The sequence below is a fragment of the Anoplolepis gracilipes genome, chromosome 5 (assembly GCF_047496725.1).
Source record: "Anoplolepis gracilipes chromosome 5, ASM4749672v1, whole genome shotgun sequence".
Lineage (NCBI taxonomy): Eukaryota > Metazoa > Arthropoda > Insecta > Hymenoptera > Formicidae > Anoplolepis > Anoplolepis gracilipes.
The window spans coordinates 1,743,445-1,763,506 of NC_132974.1; the positions used below are offsets into that span (position 1 = coordinate 1,743,445).

Sequence of the window (20,062 nt, forward strand, 5' to 3'; positions counted from 1 at the left end):
TTTTGCTTTTAGAATTTTTTGCATTCTCAAGAGTAACGGAGATTCAGATTCGTCACCCTGTATAGTGTATGTCATATGTCTGATGTTAGTTGCCTCACCCTGTAGAGTGTGTATTAGAAAGAGAAAGAAAAGTGAGGAAGGTAAAGTAAGTGAAACAGAGGACACTAGCCATGATTGGTTACCTACCAAGTCCGCGCATGTGCACTTCATTTTTAGATACGCTGACATCAAAGGAGCCAACAGAGAGTTGCACTGTATATACTGTGCTGTCGGTCAAGTAGATTTCGAACCTCCTAATTGAACGTTCTTTTTGTAGGGAGTTCCTGTCAAGGCGTTTTCTTCATCTATGGTGCAACGAGAAGCGATTCTTTCCATCGTTTTCCTCTCGAACTAAACGTTCCGCGATTGGGAGATCGCGATACGACGAGTTTCGATGGTACGGTACAGACAACCGATTTGACAAACACTTCGGGGCGACATATTATTGTCACAACATTCACGAGGTTTTTTGAAGCACGAGATCTCGCGAGACGCTACTCGGAATTCCAAGGGATATGCACGCCACGAGATTAGCGAATCGCGATCGCAGTCGCGTTCTCTGAAGGGATCCCTCTGCGTTTCGTGACAGCCTGAGATAATCTGTGCTAGAAGACGACAAGGATTTCCCGTTGATATGGCCGTCGTCGAGGAGTTTGATTACTTGTGCCGTTTGTGCGCGACCAAGACCGGCATCCTGATGGGACTGCCGATTTTCGAGGCCGGCGAACAGATGCGCAACATTGACAAGAAGATAGCAGCTTGTCTGCCGGTTCAGGTAAATGAAAATGTGACGAGCGATCGCGGACCCAAGATCAATGGATTCATTTTTTACTCTGATCTTGGTCTTTCAAACTTTTGTGCAAAGGTTATATTAGAGTGTGTAAAACAAATTTATCTTTGGCAGCTTACATATTTATTATCGGAATCGATATATTTATTAATAATAATGTGCAACGTTGAATAACTGAAAGAATTTTTTTTAAATTGATATAATTTTTATAAAATATAGATAGAGAAAAAAATAGTTTTCCTAAGATTACTCTGAATAGCAATGCAAGTATCTTTTAAAAATATTTAATTATAATCTTTTTTATTTAAAATGTGAAGGAAAACAAAAGTGATATTATTTGTGCAGTAAAAGTATATAAGCAGGCTATATAATATTTATACATTGTATATTATAGTTTAATAAATTTCAGGTATCATTGACAGATCAGTTACCCAAAGTGGTTTGCGAAGAATGTGCGTTTAAACTAGATCAGCTGTTTGATTTTCGTGAAAAATGTCTACATACAGAAGGAATGTTTATGGAAATGTTGAAAGAAATTGGTAAAGAAGAAATTGTGCATATATCAGAGCACAATTTGCCAAGTGTTAATAATATAGGCACAGTCAGGAGAAACCTGAACAACATACAGATTAATAACGAAGATGTACAAAGTCATTCAGCTATATCCCATGAGACTGCCGAATCTACAATGCATACAATGCAAGTAATGGATGAAATGGATCTAGCTGGTGGCGAACAAGTGGTTACTCAGGAAGAGATAGGTCAACAAGACACAGACATTCAAGTAGCAAGCATGGATTGTTTAGATGGCGATACTGTGAGAATCGTCAATGAACACATACGAGAAGTAATTGAAGCAATCTCTATTAATTTTTTGTAAATTGAATATATTGGGTAACTTGTAAATGTTTGGATCAATGCCTTACATTTGCATTTGTGTGCATTATGATTATATCGTTGCAATTAAAAGAGATTAATTCTTGTGGATTATGGAAAGAGAGAGAAAGAGAAAGTGAAATAATTTATTTACATAATTTCTGGTAGTTTATCTAATTAAATATAGGATATATGATTTGTTATTATCATGTTTTTAGTTTGTAAATTATAAATTGTAAATTATATTTTCTAGGTTTCAAATCATCAGATTGCGATGCATTTGGAGAGTGATATGACCGTAGTGGGAAATTTGGATGGTCATTTGAGTCAGTTAGGAATTAATTATGTTACTTCTATCAGTTCTGAAGATCAAAACCAAGAGCAAATAGTGCATTATTGTGAAAATGTAAAGTATGAGCCGGGGCCAATAAAACAAGAATATCGTACATTACAAAGTAGACTAACAGAAGAGTCGCAACATGTACTTGAAAATAATGTAAGTATATTATTTGTAACAATAAGTAACTTGTATAAAGAAAAATAATTGCAATCTAAAACATGTATAAATAAAAGTATAAAATAGAAGTAAAAATATAAAAATTACTTATGTGATTTTGTGTGTGTAATTTGAAAGTTGTAATTGAAATTTATAATTCAGGTATCGGCGGATAATTTTGGCTCTTCTCAAGCTGATACAGAAGGTGAGATAGAAGAATCGTGTATGAATGAAAATGGAATTCGCGAACATGTCGATTCAGTAAACGCTTTGCCATCTACAAGTCAGATGAATGATATATCTTGCGAAATAATGGTTAAATATACAAAGGAATCAAAAGACGCGTTATTGGAATCCACACTCAATAATCCTACCATGGATGAAACTGGTTCGCATTGGTACATGTGCCCGTTTTGCAACGAGGCAGCTTTGGAAACGACCAATCTGGCCGCACATTTCGAGCAACATTTCTATCGCTGTTGCTGCGATTCATACTTTACCAACATCGAGCTATTAAATTTACATAAGGAGCAGTGTATTGTATATAAAAATAAACTAGTTGATAAGAAAAAGAAGGACACATTAAATATAGGACAATTAAATATAGCGACACCGTCGCGAGAGAGAAATGGCAATCAAGAAGAGCAAAAGAAACAATCACCGACGGTGAAACGAAAATGGACCGCGAAGACATGCGACGAATGTGGCAAACAGTATAGAACAAATTACAAACTGCAGGAGCACATGCGCAAGCATACGGGTGAGAAACCCTTTCAATGCACGACATGCGAGAAAGCATTTCGTAGCAAGATTGGCCTCGCGCAGCATACGGCCACGCACACGGGTCAATTTGATTACAATTGTTCCACCTGCGGCAAGGGATTCCAATGCAAGAGCTATCTCATTGTACATCAAAGAGTACACTCGGATGTGAAGCCGTACCCGTGTCTGACGTGCGGTCAGAACTTCAAGACGAAGCAATCATTGTTAGACCACGAAAACCGTCATCTCGGCGTAAAACCGTACATGTGCGAGATCTGTGGCCGCGGTTTCATCACCAAGGGCCTCTGCAAGAGTCATCAGAAGATACACTCGGGCACGGACAATCGCCAATACCCGTGCGCGGTGTGCAACAAGATGTTTGTCAGCAAGAGTTATCTCAATACGCATTTGCGCATTCACACAGGCGAGAAGCCGTATCTGTGCGAGGTATGTGGAAAGGGATTCCTGACGCGGGTTGATCTCAAGATTCACTCGACCATGCATACCGGAGAGAAAAGCTTTAAATGCGAAATGTGCGGGAAAGTGTTCGCTCGACGTGCGGCCCTACGTTGTCATCGGCGATCGCACACGGGCGAGCGTCCTTACAGATGCGACGTATGCAATAAAACGTTCACGCAGTTCAGTCCGATGGCCATTCACAAGCGTTTGCACACCGGCGAACGGCCGTACAAGTGCGATGTGTGCGGCAAAGGTTTTGTGTCCAGGTCAACCATGATGTGTCATCGAAAGAAGCATCACGATACAACGACCGCTGTACAAAAGGATGCGCCTACAAACGAGGACGGGGAGATCAAAATCATCCTCTCGTCCGATATCGTGGTCAGAGATTCACACGATGGAATTCAAATTAGCGTAGATTGAAGAAGTCACAAGGCAAAGATGACATACGAATTTCGCGAGAATCGCGGTAAGGTGCAAAGTTCCGGGGTGCTAAAGAAATTTCATCCGCATTTGTTACATAACAAACTGCTTTTGTCTCACCATAGTGTATTCTCTACCAATGTATATTCAAAAACTTTATATAAAACTATTTTTGCAAGGAACAGAATTCTTGTGGTATATATGAAAATACAATTAAAAGTTATCCTGGATTATTAATGCGACATATGATTTTATATGTTCTCTACAACAGTATCATTCTTTAATCATTCTTTTTTCGAAGCAACATATTTGTAATTTCAGGTAATGTAAATATAAATCTTTTATATCAATTTTTCTGTATTGTTTTTTAATATATTATAAAAATTTAATAATTATTTTTCAGATAATTAGAATAAACATTATTTGTTATTTTTGAAAGAATTATAATACCAATGAATTTAATGATATAAATTCTTTTAATTCTAAAAACAATATAAGAACAATGTTTTATAGAATAAAAATCTAATACAGCACTCAAAACTTCAAATAACTGATGATATTAATGAATAAGCTTAAGATATGACTCACGCTTTCATAATTTGATATTTTATGAAGACTAAGTTGGAATGAAAAATATGAGTCTAAAAAAATGTATATTTTCGAATATATATTATTGATATATACTATGTATATAAAATATGTAAAATAATTTTACTCTGTTCACTCTAATCACATACATTGTGTGTATTAAACGTTTCTTAAAATTATACATTCTTTTTTATATATTTCTGAATTTTTGTCTGTCACATAAAAAAATAACGTTGTATAAAAGTAAGATATTTTCTTATATATATATAGCAAAGTATTATTTAAATTTAAAACAAATCAAAGGCTGATACTCTTTTATGACAAAACACATAATTATGATGCGTCTGATAAAGATTTTCAGAATTTAAATGAAAATTTAAGGAAATAAATTTAATTATAAATATATGCTGCTGTATTTTTATGTTGCAGATCCGAAAACTCCTCAATAAATATAAATCAGCTTTCTGTGCACAACACAAACTAGAAATTGTGATATATAATAAAATAATCGAATATATTATTTGTAAGATTACGATATGATTGTAATATTTTATTAACAGAAACTCTCTTGGAAGAGAAAATATAAAGAGCTTTTAGGATCGATATGTTTTTATGATTGGCCGCAATATTCCTAAATGTACCCGTTGAAGTAGCATAAATTTCTCGTAAAACGAGGTCGATATGTATATTTTTAATAAGAAGAATCAAACGAGCAAGGTGTCAAAATACAATTGAATATAACTGATTTTACTAAAAATTCGTTTTATTTTGACAGTACGAAATCATGTGAATCGTAGAGCAGCTGCTCGATCCGTACCTCGGTACGTCGACTCTACCAGCAGCAATAACATGATGCACGTCTAGATAGTATATCGGTGTCGAAAAATGGATATAAATTTAGCGTATGTCAGAAAAAATTTTTTTTTTGAAATATTCTTTTTATTATCTCTTGAATACCAGAGTTACGAACGCAGCTGTTTTATATATGTATACGTATGCACAATGAGTGTAACAATCTTTACAATAACTGCTGCTGGCTTTGCCTATTACCGTTCTACAATTGACAACGAATATTTAGTCTATAATTTGACATTAACTACCTACCTACGCAAGGCATCGATGATATAATTTATTTAATAGTTCTGTTGCCTACGTTATATCTACATGTAAGGGGCCCCTAAGCTATAAACGACGACAAATTATTATTTTCAATACTGATTACCGATTACATCGCAAATTATATGGTACACATATGTATGACGTTGTGCTATAGAGTCTCGTAAATATAAAATACATATAAAATTGTAAACGGCTTTATATATAGTAAAACGTAAACTTATGCGATTTCAATAAAGTACAAAATACGTACGTCGTTGTTAACAACTTTTATAATTTCAAGAATTGGCGCACCATCTACTATATATTTTAATCTTTTAGCTTCCTTTCTCTACATATCTCTCAAGTATTTTTGTAAGCGTGCAGGGGCCCTCATTAAAAATCGGTGGTCAATCGTGTGAATAAATTCTCTAATCCCCTAATAGTGTTAAATATATATGTTACAAAGCACCATGTTCTAAAAATTACAAACATATAGGGTGTTTTGTGTATTATCTAATGAACATATAGAACGGAATTAATAATTTTTTTTTAAATATTTCATTTAAAGAAGCTAAGTGGTAATACAAAATGCAGTTGAAACATTGTCACATTTTAATATAAAACTTAATATACACCCTATACATTTTGGCTACTCTTGTGTGATTATGTAATATCAAATACCTATTTACAATTTTAAAAATTAGTTACGTGTTTTTTATACAACGAAAAAAAATATTGACATATTGTGAGATATATTCAGTTAAATTAATACGTCTTTATTTGTCGCAAATATTATTTACTGCATATATGAATGATGGATGGTATTTACGAAAAATCTGTATATATACAGTATGTATGTTTTATGGAATATTTCCCAATTGCAATTATATTGATCCCAAAGCTGCTTCTTAAATTTTAAGCTTATATATAAACCTAGCATAATCACAGCAATTTGTATAAATCCGAAATGGAATATTTACTCTAGAGGAACATGAAAAACAATGTTGAAAATATTTAAACACCATTTTTCTGAATTTTGTTAATTGTTAAATTGCCCAAACCAATGCTAACAATAAGCTATACACGAGAGAGAAATTTGTTGGATTATCTTGAGAAAAACTAAAACAGACCACTTGATGAATATGCAGTAAAATTTCCATTTATGCTTTGAGATCAAGAATGAGAATTGAATAGCCATCTTTTTGCATTATTAGTATAAAACTATTTTATCACGCCTTTCAATTTCCCATGCTGAATTACTGCTCATTTACCAAACATTCTTATCCCTTTTTCATCTTATTGCATACTTATAAATTAATACAACATTTGACAGCAGTATACTCATCGTTAATATTCAAAATATTTGTATCAACACATATAGCGAATTCGGTTGAATTGCACTAGTGCGTACTGGTACACACGGATTATTGTAAATTTATATTGACAAAAGTAATTAAAAAAATAATTAATATTAAAAGCTATTATTATTCAATATGAAAAATGATAACAATTCATATTATTATTTTAATGTTTTAGTTATGTTTATATTGTAAATTTGTCCTAAGATGTATAATAATAAATTTACATATTATTCATATATAAGTAATAATATATAATAATAATAATGGTATAAAATTATATATTTAATAAAATATATAATTAATTTTTATTATATTTTTATTATATATATTATATTTATATATTATATATATCTATGAAATTTGCGTATGATAACTTTTAATGTGCACCAGTATGTACTATACTAATGCATTAATCGAGTTCGCTAATAGTGAAACATATCACTAAATTTCTTTTATATACAATACAAACAGCTCTTTTAAATTATTTTCTGAATAGCAAATTCTTTGTGCTGTTGAATTTGCTATTCCATTAAATCAACAGATACCGAACTGTTGAATACGAGCTATTGTTATTATTACTTAACTGCAAACACATACATTTTATTACTAAGCTGCAAATACATAACAGCTTGAAATAAGAATAAACATTGAAATTTCTATGTGCAAAACAGAAACAGCGTGATGAGATGAAATTTTTCTATAGATATTTGCTATTTATTTTAATGTGTATTGTGTGTTGCTATTGTATCAGATAACAATAGTGCTTAAACATGAATTTTCTCAGCCGTAGAATTGTGAAAAACTGAAAAAGTATATTATAAAATAGTGAATATATATAAGTCATATTTATGCTCTTATTAAACGAATAGTATACACAGAAGAAACACAAACTAGATGCTGAGTCTTGTTTTAGAATTCTATTTTGTGATTTTAACTTATTTTTTACCATGTATCAAATACTTTGCTGTTCTACAAATTTATATTCTCTCACATTACATGATATAATTTGGAGAAGGAATTTCTTTTTGCTATTAACAACTTAAAATTATAGCGCACATTATTAAATTCAAGCCAATGTTAAATTAAACATAATTCCTACAGCATTGTAGTCTTTCAGTCTTTCTCTCATTTCAATTAACTGTCATGGTTCAATTCTTTATGCTCATTATAATGTACATGCAGAATTATATTTTTGATGATTAAATTGCTACTGGGCTAATAATAAATCGCTTCTGCGTTTTCCATTGTCATACACAATTTTAACATTATATATGTAATATGATGTAAATTGTATCGTAGTATAAGAGGAAAGAGACAGTTGGTCCTCTTTTATTGATATTGGATGTAATAGCACATGCGCGCGTTGTATGTAAAACTTGTTATTCATATCCAAATTTTGTATTCATTTTGATTTCCCACTAACACAATATCTTTTAACATAGCTTTCAGTAGAATTTCTTTCATTGTCTCTTTCATTGCACACGAGACTCAATTTACATACTAACTATTTTATGCAATGCACAACAATGATAATTAAAAAGCTTGCATTCTCTAAAGAATTTATACCCTTTTACATATCGAATCTTACAAATAACAAGTAAACAATGTACAATATATACTACTTTATACAATGCTGGACAGCAGCTATTTTTAGTGATATAAGAGCTCTGCGACTTAATTTACAATTATTGTTTAGCAATTGGACGATTGGGATGTTATAAATTCTTCATTTAGTTTCACTTATCGACATATATATCCAAGAGGATTCGAAACAAACCGTTTTTTATATTAACAAATTGTCGCTGGATCTATCATCATGCAGGTTGACAGTGTTCTGGTCTGCATCACTTGAACAACACTTTTTCACTTGATCTCTTTTACACTATTTTTTGACTATTCATCCGCCAAAAAATAAATATATGAGATATGTTGCCAATTAGTGAAATTAAACTTTCATAATAATGTATCACATATATATACCCAAGCAGTGTCACACTATATAACACTATTTGAATTATTTTCTGTGCTTTAATTTCTAATGTTTCATTCACTCAGTACTATAGATTGCTAATGAATCATGAAAAAATGAAGCTAATATCAGATCAAAATGAGAATATAAATTAATGAAAATTTATACAAATTAATTTAAAAATTGCATATTTTCTTATAGCAAAATAACTTTGTGTCAATTTAAATAATTATATCAAAAATAAAATTAACATATTACTTACTTTTTACGAGAACAATAATAATAATAAATTTAAACAACCAAAGATAAAAATAAACTTATTTACATACTTATATACATACTATTATTGCTTCAATGTTACAACATTGATAAATGGATGCAGGTTTTAATCAATGTGTATCCAATCTAACCCAGCTTCATCACAAAACCCAATTAAATTTAAGTATTCCACCCTAAAATAATAAATTAATTAATAATGATATTGTTTACTTAAAATATCTCTATAAGGAATTATTTTTGAGAACTTTTGTATAATTGGTTTACTTCAAATTCTGAATTATAACGACACACTAAATTGCATCAACAAAAGAAATGTCAAAAATTTAATATACTTACAATGCTACTTCATGGCAAGAGTCTGCTTAAGATGGCGTATGAGGTGACTACCAACATCATGTACCTCAGGCCATTGCTTTAGCACAAATACTATGCCAAGCACAACGAATGTAGTTGTTAATATACGCACCCTACACATGAAACAATGAGGCTTAGTACAGCTGTAACAAACGTGCAAAAACAAAATAGAATGATGAATGAGCAAAATAAAATCAGATTTACAATCATATATATTATGATATAAAGATGAATGAAACTTACGATGAAAAAATAAAATATCACAATTTAAGAAGAGAGAAAGGAAGATTATGGAATTTTATTTTTAAAGGAAGATATTGGTATCTTATTTATTGCACATTAAAGTATTATGTGTAATTATCAGTTAAAATGATAAAGAACACACAATATATAATTTAAATTTTAAATATTCTATTGATAAATAGAAAAAAATAAAAAACAAATTATTTTAATAAACCTTACCTAGTTCTGAGGAAAGGCATCATAATACCAGCACCCGTTGCAACAAGAAGTAAAATAACTTGCAATACGGTTAATACTACATTTATCAATTTTACAACCAATGCTCTCGCATTGCTATTATCTAGACCCTCCAACGTTACGTATTGTTGGTGCTGTTGTTGTTGATGTTCCATTTTACAGATCTTAGTTTGACAACTCTCTAACATCTCGTGTATATCACGTAGTCTATCCTCGCTTTGATATTGCACTTTTTCCTCCATATCTGTGATAGTTTGTTTCAAGTTTTCTACTTCGTTTTGATGCAGTTCCGTTAAGTCGTTAATCTGCTCTTCCAAACGTTCGCATCTGAAACGTTCTTCTTGGAGGGAATGGGAAAGATATGTCACTTCCTGTTGTAACGTCTAGCAACAAAAAAAAATTATTGTAGCTACACATTTCTCATTTAGTGTGAAATTACACATATAATTTTTTTACCTCACACACACACACACATATATATATATATATATATATATATATATATATATATATATATATATATTATTTATTTAAAATATCAGCTCAAATGTACTGAATGCATCATAGTCTAGATTGAATACAAACCTTTACACTATCTAATTTTTCTCTCATTTGGTCAAGATTTTCCCGATGTTCTTGTAGTTCTGCGAAAATAGATTTGAGACTCAAGGCTGCATTATTACTGTGACAAGCGTGTGGCTGCCCTCTACTACCAGGACCGCTTTCACTGGTCACGCTAGAACACTCTGATCCTTCCTCGGACGGGAATTTTATAGCCGCTGCACTTTGGGTAGATCCTAGACTGCATCCACCAGGAAGCGTGGCTGAACCATGATGAGTTTTGTCTTCTTCAACGCTAGCGTTATCACCATTACCTGCATGCGGTGTATCGTTTACATAAAAAGTCGAGCCATCTGTAGAGACACAGAGGTGGCAAGTTAGAATGTTATCCAATACCAAAGAGTTTGGCCTTTCGAGAAATAAAATTGTTTTTTTAAGTTGTGTTATTTAGTTTTCTTACATAAACAAAACGCATAAGTCGTTCTATTTGTTATTTTAAATGATTGTTAAAAAGCAAAAAGTTTTGTTTTATTATAACAATATATAACAAAACTGATAATTTTATAGATTATAAATTTTAGCATCTTTTTTAAGTATTGGATAACTAATGGTAACTAAAGAAAGACAAATACATAATCACAGAAGAAGCAACTGTAAATTACATAAAATTTTGCTACATAATAACATAATATTAAATAAATATATGCAATATTAAAGATAGGATACATATTAATATTTATTGTCAAAAAAGAAATGGAAAGTTAACAAGCAAAAGTTTTAAAAGAAATACATTATATAAACAAGATAATTTTTAATATCAAATACTTAAGATACAGCGATATTGTTATCACTTAATTTTAAAGTAAAGAAGATAAGAAGCTTGAAGCAAAGCTGAAAAAAATACAAATATTGTGTGCAGGAAGCATATAATAAAGTGTAACAGAATTCTTTCGCCCCTTAAGCAACATATTACTTACTACTTTCAACTGCCATGATAGCAAAAATGTTAAAAAATATTTATTTTCTTTTATTTAAACATATTTTAAATTTAAATAAATGCTAAAAAACAGATTGTTTGACTTTTATATTGTAAAAATTATATATAATTTATTTCTTTAACAGTTAAATAGAATATATTATAAATAGAATATAAATAACACATATAATGTTTTAAAAAATGTATTACTCTGACCCAATTTATTTTAACCGAATGCTACAATATATGAATAAATATGATTTAGATATTTATAATTATCAGTTAATATATTTTATGTATATATAAATGTAAATGTATAAATTTCACTAAAAATTTAATAATACTTACGTGATAAAGTATTTATATTATCAGCACTTCCAAATTTATTTTTAATAAGATGAGCAAACTCTCTTGGTTTAGACATTACAGTTCTGCAATAGAGAGAATATGATTGTAAATATAAAGCACAATATTTTTATATAATATCTTTTGTAAATTTTTAAGAGCAAATGTATTTAGTTAATTTTAAAATGCAGTGAGATTAATGGCAACATGGTTCTAAAACTTCTGTGATGAATCAACCATATAATTTCAGCACACACATTTTGGTATGGGATCTATTTTTAAATGAACACTCACCCTGAAAAACCAGTGATTCCGTCCCTTATATTTCCTCCCACATGTCTGAAAAATGCAAGTCCAAATTAGCCAGACATTTTTAATATTTATTTAATAAGATATGTAGAGTAAAACTTATACGAACATTTCTTCATGACAAATGGACTTTTATCTAAATATAAAAATATAATGGATTTTTATCTAAATATAAAAAAAATTAAACACACGTATTTAAAATAATTATTTATCTAATACTCACTTAAGTCCTTGTCCCATATCACGTAACATCTCTCTCGGTTGTCTGTGACTCGTAGGTGCGCCATTCATTTCGTAATTTTTCAATTTTTTCATGTAACTGTCCAACTTTTTTTGTAGTTGTGAAATACTGTGTGCCGATTTTTGATTCTTCTTCTCAAATACCGTTTTAATCCTAGTTAACTGCTGTTTGTCTGCATTAGCAGCTAATTTCAAATATTCATTGACGTTTTCTATGAAGATTAAATAGTACAAATATAATTTATGTATATAAGAGTAAATAATACGTATCAAAACAAGACAAAGGCAAATTCTTTGTGCCTTTGTTCATTTACTAAGTTAAAATGAGACATTGTTTTACGTACCATCCCGCGTAGTTTGTTCAATTCTTATCAACTCTCGCGTCTTAGCGATTTTACTTTGTATATGTTCAATAGCTTGACGAACCCGTGTTGCGCTAGAATCAACGTCGTCGGCTATCAATTCAGAAGAGCCATTCGATAGGAACGATTGAGTTGTGTGATATTGTTCCTAAAAATATTAAATACATGAATATCGCATACACATACACATACGCATATATGGATCATTTAAAAAGATGTATAAGATGTAAGTCACATATAATGTTAAATATAAGAATGTTTTTTTTAATAAAATTTTAACATACTAGAAGCAAATTACCTTATATTCTCTTCTTTGCAGTAAGAGATTAAATAAATCGTAAAATTTTTAAATTAATTTTGAATATAAATAATTTAGATATAAAAATATAATTGCTGAAAATAGTATATGGATAGTCATATTATTTAACCTACGACCTGATTGTCTGTAAGTAGTTGATAATCCATCACAAGTGCATATACAATATTATGTAACTCTTTTTATGTAAGAATGCAAAGTCATGTTAAATACTCAATGTACATATACATTAAATGATCAGAATGACAATTTTCCTGCTCGCCATTGATGTAAACGTTTATTATCTCGTACAGTGCTTTATTAAAGAATAAAGACTCAAATTTTTCTCTCAAATTAACGAAAACATCTTAATACATACTCCTTCGTCATCTGTCGGTGGATGAATATTTGGCACAAACTCCTCTGGTTCGGCAGTGTTTGTAGTATTACTTGGTTCCTCCATGGCATCTCCCGTGCGAATTATATTCCCTGGTGATCTTTGTCTACTACTGCTCTTCATGTTGAGGGTACTACCACCACCACCACCGCCACCACTACTTCCACTGCCTGTGCTACTCTCCCCAGCTTGAGAACTAAAATACATATTTAATAAATCATTTTTTATTTATTATTACACTTTCTTTAATTTTTCAAATTAACATTTGCAATGTATTAAAATTAACATAAAAATATTACATATACACAATAGTATTATATACACTGATAGATAATTATGAACGCATATATTCATTTGCTAGATTAAAATATTAAATATACAATAAATAAATAATATCTATAATTATATTGCTTAATGGAATCTTACATGGAAACATTACGCAATCTCGAAGTATGTTCCAAGCTTACTGCTGATGGCTGCTGATGTAGTTGGGATGTCGAAGGCGCTCTACTAGGAGATCCACTGCGCGAACTGTTCTTACTAGAGGTGTTCACCATCAAGCTTGCCATGCTTTTCTTTCAAGAAGGTTATCATCTATCTTTTGTTTTATTTATCACTTTGTCTCAGCAAGTGCACATTGAACCTAGACAAAGCAAATTATACAAGTATTAAAAGAAAATTATGGAATATATAGTAGTATAATTCTATATGTTAATTATTATTAATTAATACAATCTCTTATTAATCCATTTATTTTCTAATTATATATTCAAAAAATATTTGATATTTAATAATTTTAAATTGAATTAAATTGAAAGATAAGATTCTAATAATTAATAACTATATCAGGAATTAAAGAATTGACAATCTAAGAGATTCCTCATGTTTCCTGGTATTATTAGATAAAAGTATCAGTGGAATATATCTTTCCTACGATAAGCTTTATCTTGTTCCAGTTTATCATGATTCATAGGCTTTTACAGAAAATAAATCAGTGACAAAATAATATGAATTTTAAAGATGTATTTCAGTACATGTATAATTTTATTTTATTATTATTTAATTATATTTTATTATTAATGTATCTCTTAAATTTTTGCATTATATAAATATTTATTAATTAATTTAATTTCATTATAATATTATTAATATAAATATTTTTTAATATTAATTTTCTAAAGCAGTAATATTTTTTTTATATTCCTTTCTATTACAGTAATATAAAACATAAAGCATAACAAGTTACAGAACAAACATTCCACAGTGCTGAACCCCTGTGCCTATCTTGGACAGCAATTTTCTCTCTCTCTAAGAGGTTACATTATCTAATTTATTCTTTAAATATATATTGAGCACAGTCTGTGTATCTAAATTTAGAATGTAGGATATGTCACAGAAAGATTTGTCAAAGAGATAAATCCATGTTTAACTTATGATAACAATTGTTAAATCCTGTTTAACGCATAAATAACAAAATAGCATAAAGCTTTATTGTATCTTTGTTCTAATCATATTCAAAAGATTTGTAACAAAATTTCTCAAAATCTTTTTAACTAAATTTTATTAAGGAAGAATCTTTTGCTTAACAGTGATGTTATATATGTACTATAAATTTCTATATCATATAATTATATCAAAATTAAATTTAACATGTTAAAATTTGTTTCCCTTTTACTGTATGCAACATTAAATAAAAAAGCAAAAAATGCATTTTTTTTACATTGGTACTTTTAATTCAATCTAAATAAATTGAATTAATATATCAGTGAATCATTGCTAGTATGATTGTGGTTACTAATGTAAAACTAAAATTAAGAATACATAATAAATGATATGACACACTTTACTGAATATTAAAGAATACAAATTTTTTAAGATACTTTATCTCGTTTACCTTGTTGCTGTTTAATTATTTTATATAAATATACAAAACATGACTTTTTCAAAGTGTGAGAATTAAGAATAAAGATATTTATACTCCATATTTATAAAATTACCTAAATATAACAAAAATTTTCTTCTAATACGAGATTGGCGAAATCAGGAATGTATAAGCGATTAAATTCGAGGATGTTCGTCGAATCTGTCATTCATCTGAGCGATAAAAAAACCGCATTCGTTATCATACTTAATACAAGGTAAACGAAATTAAACTTGCCGATCACGTGGTTGACGAAAGTCTCTTTCGGCTTTTCAATCAAAAGTAGTTTACAGAATTTAACAGAACGCACAACCGTGCAAAAACGTACACAAGGTACAATATAAAGCAGAGAAATGATACACACGACAGGTTGCAGGGTCGATTGTAAAACGCATTCGCGCTACGGCGTTACTTTTGCGTTACTCGACGATCCGAAAGAAATACAAAGTCCATGGACTTCGCTCTCCTGTCAAGGAAACTATTTCGCTTGCGCGCGTTCTGTGAACCACGAAGTGGTATTGGTATCGATGTAAAACACAGGACCCCACACAGGATTAAGTAACGCGCACGTTTATAGGATTGGCAGAACAACAATGCGTCAATTTCTTGCTAGGCTCTCTCTCTCTCTCTCTTTCTCTCTCCCTCTCTACGTTACAGGGTGCGTTCCTGCAAATATTAGTCACAGTTAATAACTCGATTATTATTTCGTTTTTTTTCTCTTCGTTGATATAAATAAGACCAGTAAGAAAATTAATCGAATGTAGAAAGCGTTTATTAATATTTATAGAAATAACTCTGGTATTATTAACCTGCGACTCTTCGCAAAAGAAATCTCTTTCAAATTGACTACAATTGTTTCTCTTTAAGATTTGCTAAAATTATTTTTATCAAAATTGTAATACCGCCAGAAACAAAGTATTGTATAATGTAGTATTCTTATTCCGACCTAACGTAAGAAAGACACTTGATCTAATTGTAAGCACTAATAATGATCCCGTTGATAGTAGTACACGCGTTAATTAGTTTCACTTAGCCAAGTTTCTTGCCACTACGACACCAGTTATTTGTGTTATAACTCTACATTTAATACAGGATAACAGAATTCGATTTGGCAAAGAGAGCGATAGCGTCGAACGCGATATTGTCGCAACCAGGTCTATAAATGCGACTCGCTACGTCCATTCGCACTGCGATTCGCGTCGAACTGTCAGAAAGGCACAGATGATCTCACACAAGAGCAAAAACACGCAGAGATGCGTATCAACGGGCACGTTCAACACGCGTGATAAGAATATTAAATAGGTTGGATATCGAGGCTGTCTCGAATTGCGTCTTCTCCGATTCGCGAAACTTTCTCCGCTCGACGGGCACAACGCGCGTATAAACAGACGTCGGATAGATGTATTGGACGCGTAAAGTACACCTGTGTAAGTAAGTCATCGTCGTTCGAAATGAAAAAAGAAAAAAAAAAAAAAAAAAAAAAAAGAAAAAAAAGAAAGACTCTCGTTTTTTCCAGAAACGAGCCGGCTGTCAATCTCGAGTCGGAAATCTTTTCTCGAGAAAACAAAGGGAATATATGGAAGACACGTTGCCGCAGAACGCGATCTGTCAAAGTTACCTCGCGATTCCGAGACTTTCGTCCGACGCAGCTGTCTGTCGCAGCGCCTACCGCGCCTGCCTACAGACTCCGCGGACACATCGTCGAAATCACAATTGATGTCACAACCAGAGTCACAACCAACGTCGACTCCTCGCCATCGTCTCACCTCGTCGCTTGTCGCTCAATCAGCTTCTTACGACGCGACCTCGGCCACACCGATGCGCGATCTATCGAAGTGCAGTAGCACCGGTGGCGATTCCGCCTTCCGATGTGTATTCCTGGAGAGTATCCTCTCGCGTGGTATCCGCTCGTAACTGTCGTTATATTGTCGCTTGTCGGACCGATCCCGGTGTCTTCGCGAGGACGGACGTACAGTAGGTAGAATCGTCGCGCGATTTATACCGAACTCACGCTCTCTCTCTCTCTCTCTCTCTCTCTCTCTCTCTCTCTTTCTCGTTCGAACGTCGTTTTGCACGAAGGTACAACCTCAAGTACGCGCGCACCGAACGACACGAGCGACGAGACTGGCCACACTTCGCACTGTCGTTGCGATAACAGCGGTGCATTAAATGACTGCATGAGCGGTTGCGGAGATCCAAATGCCCCTGGTGGTCGATTCTACCGAGAGACAAGAGTGTTTAGGTAATTTCTTGAGCATTGACGTGGAGGTAACGAGCGAGACAATCCCAATAATAATTAATAATAAAATTATCGTAAAATTTAAATAGAATTCTTGCGGGAGTCATTAAAGATATATATCTGATGACGCACCTTTGCACCTGCACTGGTGCATCTAGATGTTCGTGCATTATATCTTGAAATGATATTTGACAGCGAAAATAAAGAGATTAGATAAATATAAGATATTGAAAAAATATAATAAAATAATTATAATTTTAAATTTTAGATAAATAGGGCAAGCTGTGTCAAAGGAAATAGTTTAGGTTTCTTTGACCAACAGCCACGATACTTGAATATCTAGATGTGCTAATATAAATGTATTTTTTAAAAACGCCTTCATACTTAAAGGCATATATACATCAAGCGACTTTTTATACATATTTATAATGCATGGAATTTGAACTTTTGAAAAATATTGAAATTTGTGAAATAACTTATGGTAAAACATACTGTATTTTAAAAAGGCAGTCGCGTTTAACTTTTCATTCTCAAAAGTCGTTTTAACTTCCTTGATCCTTGAGCATATGCAAATTGGACACAATAGCAAATGTATTATGTAGAATATGTAGAGATATTGAAATTTGAATTGAGTCACATATTTAAATAAAATTGTTTTGCAAGTGAATGGTGAATCTATTTGAGAACTGTTTAGAATAATAACAAGCTCATGCAGTAAATTGAATATAAATACATATACCTTTATCAAACATATATGTATGATTTTAGCTTATAATATATTAAGATTTCATTGTTAAGTTACATTTTTTCATTTTTTATCATAACTTACATGCCTTTGTATTTTTATCGCATTGCAGTTATATAGAATAACATATATACATAATAAAATGCGTCGGAATGTTTTAAGGCCATTGATTAACTCAGGATATCATGAAATTTTGTTACATGGAAAACGATAACAATAATATACGAGTTTTCATGAACCAAAATAAATGACTCTTCGTGAACTATTTTACGGTATAATTTTTAACTTTCAAGTCTGCTTAATTTAATTATTTAATTATTATTTACAGTTATGTTTATAGCATTTTGAAGCATTTTTCTTTTCAAAGAAAAAAGAAAATAATTGCACAAAAATGCTGTTTTTTATTAAATAACTTATTTGGGTAAGTTAATGTCTTCATAATATTAAATAAAAAGAAATTAATATCAATTCTTTTGTCACGTTTATAAATAATTATATAATTGCACTTGAGAAAAACATATAGTTTGTTCGTTTACAGAATTAAAATAAAGAGAAGAACATTTTTATTATATTATAATAAAAGAGCAAAAAGAGAATATTTAAACAGAATATGCATATTATTTATTTATTAATTTTTCTTCTGGTCACTTCTGGCATTGAATTAACATACACAATAATATTGTATTTCATTATCAGAGTAATTAAGCAGCAAAAAAAAGTATTTATGTTCTCCAAAGTCTTTTGATGAACCTAAAAACACACGTGTATATGCAAATGTCTATATATATATATATAATAAAATATATATATATATATATATATATATAATGTCTATATATAGATCTTTCTTTAAATTGATTATACGAACTGTCAATATGTGTATGTACGTGTATGCATGTGATGTATGATTATATCAAATCATACAGTATAATAACTATAATACAGGTACTTGAATACTTAATTAATGTAATATCCTAACCTATATCTACGAACACGATACGTGAGTTTCGTAAAAAAAAAAAAAAAAACCTACTGTCGAGCATCGCTCAGTCCCTTCAATTTATCCAACAGCGAGTTACCGAAGGAGTTCCTGTACTGCGGACTAACAAAGTCCAGGAGGCTGTAGGGCGTCTCGAAGCGCTCGTTACCCGTGTTGGATGTGTCATCGTGCCGGTTGCCGACGATGGCGAAACCGGCGGCTGACAGTTCCACGCAAAACCGCAGGCCCTCGAGCGTCGTCAGATTCAGGTAGATGACCTGATTGGTGCTGATCAGCTGCTCGGATATCCTCAGATCCCGCACGTGTTTCCTCACGTCATTGATCACCGCCTGCGCCTCCAGACGCCACTGCTCCTCGTCGAGAACTCGATCGTCCGCGTCGTCTCGCATCTTGTTTCTTGCCACGAGATATAACGGGAATTGCAGAGAATCGCGATCCTTTCTTATCCACACGACCGAAAAATCACAATGGTCTAGATTTTGTTGTCATAGACAACACAAGAGTCAAAATCTCTATACATTCCCCTATATATATAATCTTACTACATATATGTATATGTATGTCATTTGTTACATTTTTCTCATTCGAACTTTCAGATGTATATAAAAAAATTGTCCACATTAATCAGTAAGAAATTTTAATTTGTTACATGTAAAAATCTAACTGTTATACGTAACGTATCTTCTAAACATTTTTCT

At 31.4% G+C, this 20,062-nt stretch overlaps 3 protein-coding genes across 16 annotated transcripts; 1 reads left to right on the top strand and 2 right to left on the bottom strand.

Annotated features, from left to right (window-relative positions):
- The first annotated feature begins 332 nt into the window (after positions 1–332).
- On the top strand, positions 333–5,083 carry LOC140665760 (uncharacterized). Of its 3 annotated transcripts, none has more exons than XM_072892254.1 (5): positions 333–814; positions 1,239–1,676; positions 1,959–2,201; positions 2,364–3,891; positions 4,863–5,083. In XM_072892254.1, the coding sequence occupies exons 1-4, from the start codon at positions 674–676 to the stop codon at positions 3,843–3,845; spliced, it is 2,304 nt and encodes a 767-aa protein (XP_072748355.1). In that variant the 5' UTR covers positions 333–673; the 3' UTR covers positions 3,846–3,891; positions 4,863–5,083. The 3 variants fall into 3 exon arrangements, with proteins under 3 accessions (XP_072748355.1, XP_072748357.1, XP_072748354.1); XM_072892256.1 differs by lacking the exon at positions 4,863–5,083 and adding an exon at positions 4,031–4,195; XM_072892253.1 differs by lacking the exon at positions 4,863–5,083 and having other exon boundaries at positions 2,364–4,195.
- A 95-nt stretch (positions 5,084–5,178) lies between these two features.
- Positions 5,179–17,391, bottom strand: Dmtn (transmembrane and coiled-coil domain 2 protein Dmtn). Of its 10 annotated transcripts, none has more exons than XM_072892259.1 (12): positions 17,147–17,391; positions 15,745–16,046; positions 13,886–14,102; positions 13,442–13,655; positions 12,750–12,915; positions 12,389–12,617; positions 12,151–12,195; positions 11,860–11,942; positions 10,560–10,888; positions 9,957–10,357; positions 9,477–9,637; positions 5,179–9,313 (listed from the first exon to the last, which is right to left on the bottom strand). In XM_072892259.1, the coding sequence occupies exons 3-11, from the start codon at positions 14,026–14,028 to the stop codon at positions 9,481–9,483; spliced, it is 1,767 nt and encodes a 588-aa protein (XP_072748360.1). In that variant the 5' UTR covers positions 14,029–14,102; positions 15,745–16,046; positions 17,147–17,391; the 3' UTR covers positions 5,179–9,313; positions 9,477–9,480. The 10 variants fall into 10 exon arrangements, with proteins under 10 accessions (XP_072748360.1, XP_072748363.1, XP_072748362.1 ...); XM_072892262.1 differs by lacking the exon at positions 17,147–17,391 and adding an exon at positions 16,999–17,129; XM_072892261.1 differs by lacking the exon at positions 17,147–17,391 and adding an exon at positions 16,327–16,840.
- Positions 17,392–17,459: 68 nt separating this feature from the next.
- LOC140665769 (GSK3-beta interaction protein) lies at positions 17,460–20,050 on the bottom strand. Of its 3 annotated transcripts, none has more exons than XM_072892278.1 (2): positions 19,444–20,050; positions 17,460–17,598 (listed from the first exon to the last, which is right to left on the bottom strand). In XM_072892278.1, exons 1-2 carry the CDS (start codon positions 19,751–19,753, stop codon positions 17,546–17,548), a joined length of 363 nt encoding a protein of 120 aa, XP_072748379.1. In that variant the 5' UTR covers positions 19,754–20,050; the 3' UTR covers positions 17,460–17,545. The 3 variants fall into 3 exon arrangements, with proteins under 3 accessions (XP_072748379.1, XP_072748377.1, XP_072748378.1); XM_072892276.1 differs by lacking the exon at positions 17,460–17,598 and adding an exon at positions 18,856–19,114; XM_072892277.1 differs by lacking the exon at positions 17,460–17,598 and adding an exon at positions 18,860–19,114 and having other exon boundaries at positions 19,398–19,753.
- Between the last annotated feature and the right edge of the window lie 12 nt (positions 20,051–20,062).